This window comes from Hevea brasiliensis, chromosome 18, assembly GCF_030052815.1.
Source record: "Hevea brasiliensis isolate MT/VB/25A 57/8 chromosome 18, ASM3005281v1, whole genome shotgun sequence".
Taxonomy (NCBI): domain Eukaryota; kingdom Viridiplantae; phylum Streptophyta; class Magnoliopsida; order Malpighiales; family Euphorbiaceae; genus Hevea; species Hevea brasiliensis.
Window position 1 is genome coordinate 542,893 of NC_079510.1, and position 2,607 is coordinate 545,499.

Below are 2,607 nucleotides of genomic sequence, written 5' to 3' on the forward strand. Positions count from 1 at the left end.
TTTACCATATATAAATATAATGTGACAACATTTAATTAATTATATTATGCATAATTTATTATGTATATTTTTATATTTACTTAAAAATAAGGGTCAATAATTATTTATTTCTTAAAATCAGGACATGATTGTTGCTGGACTTTTATTATTTGAAAATAAAATTAATTGATCAACATTTAACATGAAGGACTCAAAATCCCAACGAAGGCTTTCATTATGGCAATTTTAAATTGAGGCCAATTGAGGCCATCTATATATATCACCTTTGCCATCCAGCGAAGACCCAGAACCTTAGAGCGCAAATCAAAGCTTTCGTATTTCCTATCTGGGTTTTCGAAATTATCGAGCTTTCATCTATTTACAAGAGCTAGATTCATTGGATTTGCCGCCTTCACCTTCGTCTTTTTTCTCAATTCTTAATCTTTAAGATTCCATTCGTATTTGTGCCAATTGATTATTTCATTGTCCGGGTTTTTCGAAGAAGAGGCGTTAAAACTTATAATTAACATCGGCCTTTTTATTCTCTCGATTGGTTGCATTTGATCGGTAGAGAGAATTAGTATAGTGCAAGGATGAGGGAAAAGCTAGGTTTTTTCCTTTGTCTTTGGCTTTTGCTGTGTGTGTCTTGCTTTGGTGGATTTGTTGTTGAGAAGAACAGCTTGAAAGTAACTTCGCCAGATTCAGTGGAGGGGGTGTATGAATGTGCTATTGGGAATTTTGGGGTTCCTCAGTATGGAGGGACTTTAGTTGGGACTGTGGTTTATCCAAAAGAGAATCAGAAAGCGTGCAAGGGATTCAATGAAGTTGATATCGCCTTCAAATCAAAGTCTGGAGCTCTACCCACTTTTCTTCTTGCCGATCGAGGAGATTGTTACTTCACCCTGAAGGCCTGGAATGCACAGAATGGTGGAGCAGCAGCTATTCTGGTTTCAGATGACAGGAATGAACCACTGATTACGATAGACACCCCTGAAGAAGAAAATGATAAATATCTGCAAAATATCAACATTCCTTCAGCCCTTATCAGCAAGTCATTGGGAGACAGTATCAAGAAGGCTCTGTCTGTTGGGGAGTTGGTTAACATAAATCTTGATTGGAGAGAGGCTCTTCCACATCGTGATGAGCGTGTTGAATATGAGTTCTGGACAAACAGCAATGATGTGTGTGGGCCAACGTGTGACAGCCAGATGGAGTTTGTCAGGAATTTCAAAGGTGCAGCTCAGATACTTGAGAAGAAGGGTTACACTCAATTCACCCCACACTATATAACATGGTATTGCCCGGAAGCATTCATTCTGAGCAAACAATGCAAATCCCAGTGCATAAACCACGGTAGGTACTGTGCTCCAGATCCTGAGCAGGACTTTAGCATTGGATATGCTGGAAAAGATGTCGTGGTTGAAAATCTGCGACAAGCTTGCTTCTTTAAAGTGGCCAACGAACGGGGAAAGCCATGGCTTTGGTGGGATTACGTCACCGACTTTGCAATCCGTTGCCCAATGAAGGATAAGAAATACACTAAACAGTGCGCAGATAAAGTCATCCAATCTCTTGGTGTTGACCTCAATAAGATAGACAAGTGTATAGGCGACACTGAGGCAGATGTGGAAAACCCTGTTCTAAAAGCTGAACAAGATGCCCAGATTGGAAAAGGCTTTCGTGGGGATGTGACTACACTGCCAACTCTTGTTGTTAACAACAAACAGTATAGAGGTAAGTTGGATAAAGGGCCAGTTCTTAAGGCTATTTGTGCAGATTTCGAAGAGACCACAAAACCGGCCATATGTTTTCATCGGAGATATGCATATTTGAAGGAGACAGGAGAGGACTTCGACGAGGAGGGTACCTCGTTAGCAAGCAGTGTGGATATTGCAACTAAGCTAGAAAGGATGGGACTGGGAGAAGATCTTGAGGAGGATAAGCGAGAGTAGATGAATATCACCGCCCAGCACAAAGGTGAATTCCTGCTATAGCTACAGTTGCATTTCAGGAATTTATTTAGATTCCGAGATTTCTTTTGGATTTGCTGCTGCACTTTCGGCTGCTTGCCTTTTGCTTATGCTTTTAGTGTTTTGGCCTGTGCTTGAGCTTTTTTTTTTTTTTTTTTGCTTGTACTATGGTGGTTGGTTCTTGTATCTTGGCGTTTTGTTTCTCGTCCTTTAATAAAATACTAAGTCATTTTATATGCGTATTAAGTGATTTATTTTTTTTTATTTTAATAATATAATTTAATAGATATTTTTATATTTTACATTTTTACAATGATATTATAAAATTTTATTAATGATAAAATTTTTAACTAGTTATAATTTTATTTTAAGTGTTAATAAATAAATTAATATATTTTTTTTAAATAATTGATATACACTAATAAAATAATAAGTAAAGTAGAAAAAAATATAATATGCAATGTGACGGTTTTTGAAGTGTCATTTTTAAAATTCTTATATTTTAAATATAAGAAATATTTTTAAAAATAAAATTGTAAATTGTATAAATAATTTTTTATTGAATAATGACTTAAATAGAATATATATATATATATATATATATATATATATATATATATATATATATATATATATATATATATATATATATATATAT

General features: G+C 35.1%; 1 protein-coding gene across 1 annotated transcript; it reads left to right on the top strand.

Moving 5' to 3' along the window:
- Positions 1 to 316: 316 nt before the first annotated feature.
- LOC110652001 (vacuolar-sorting receptor 1-like) lies at positions 317 to 2,108 on the top strand. The gene has a single exon (XM_021807494.2). It carries the CDS (start codon positions 573 to 575, stop codon positions 1,929 to 1,931), a length of 1,359 nt encoding a protein of 452 aa, XP_021663186.2. The 5' UTR covers positions 317 to 572; the 3' UTR covers positions 1,932 to 2,108.
- The last annotated feature ends 499 nt before the right edge of the window (positions 2,109 to 2,607 follow it).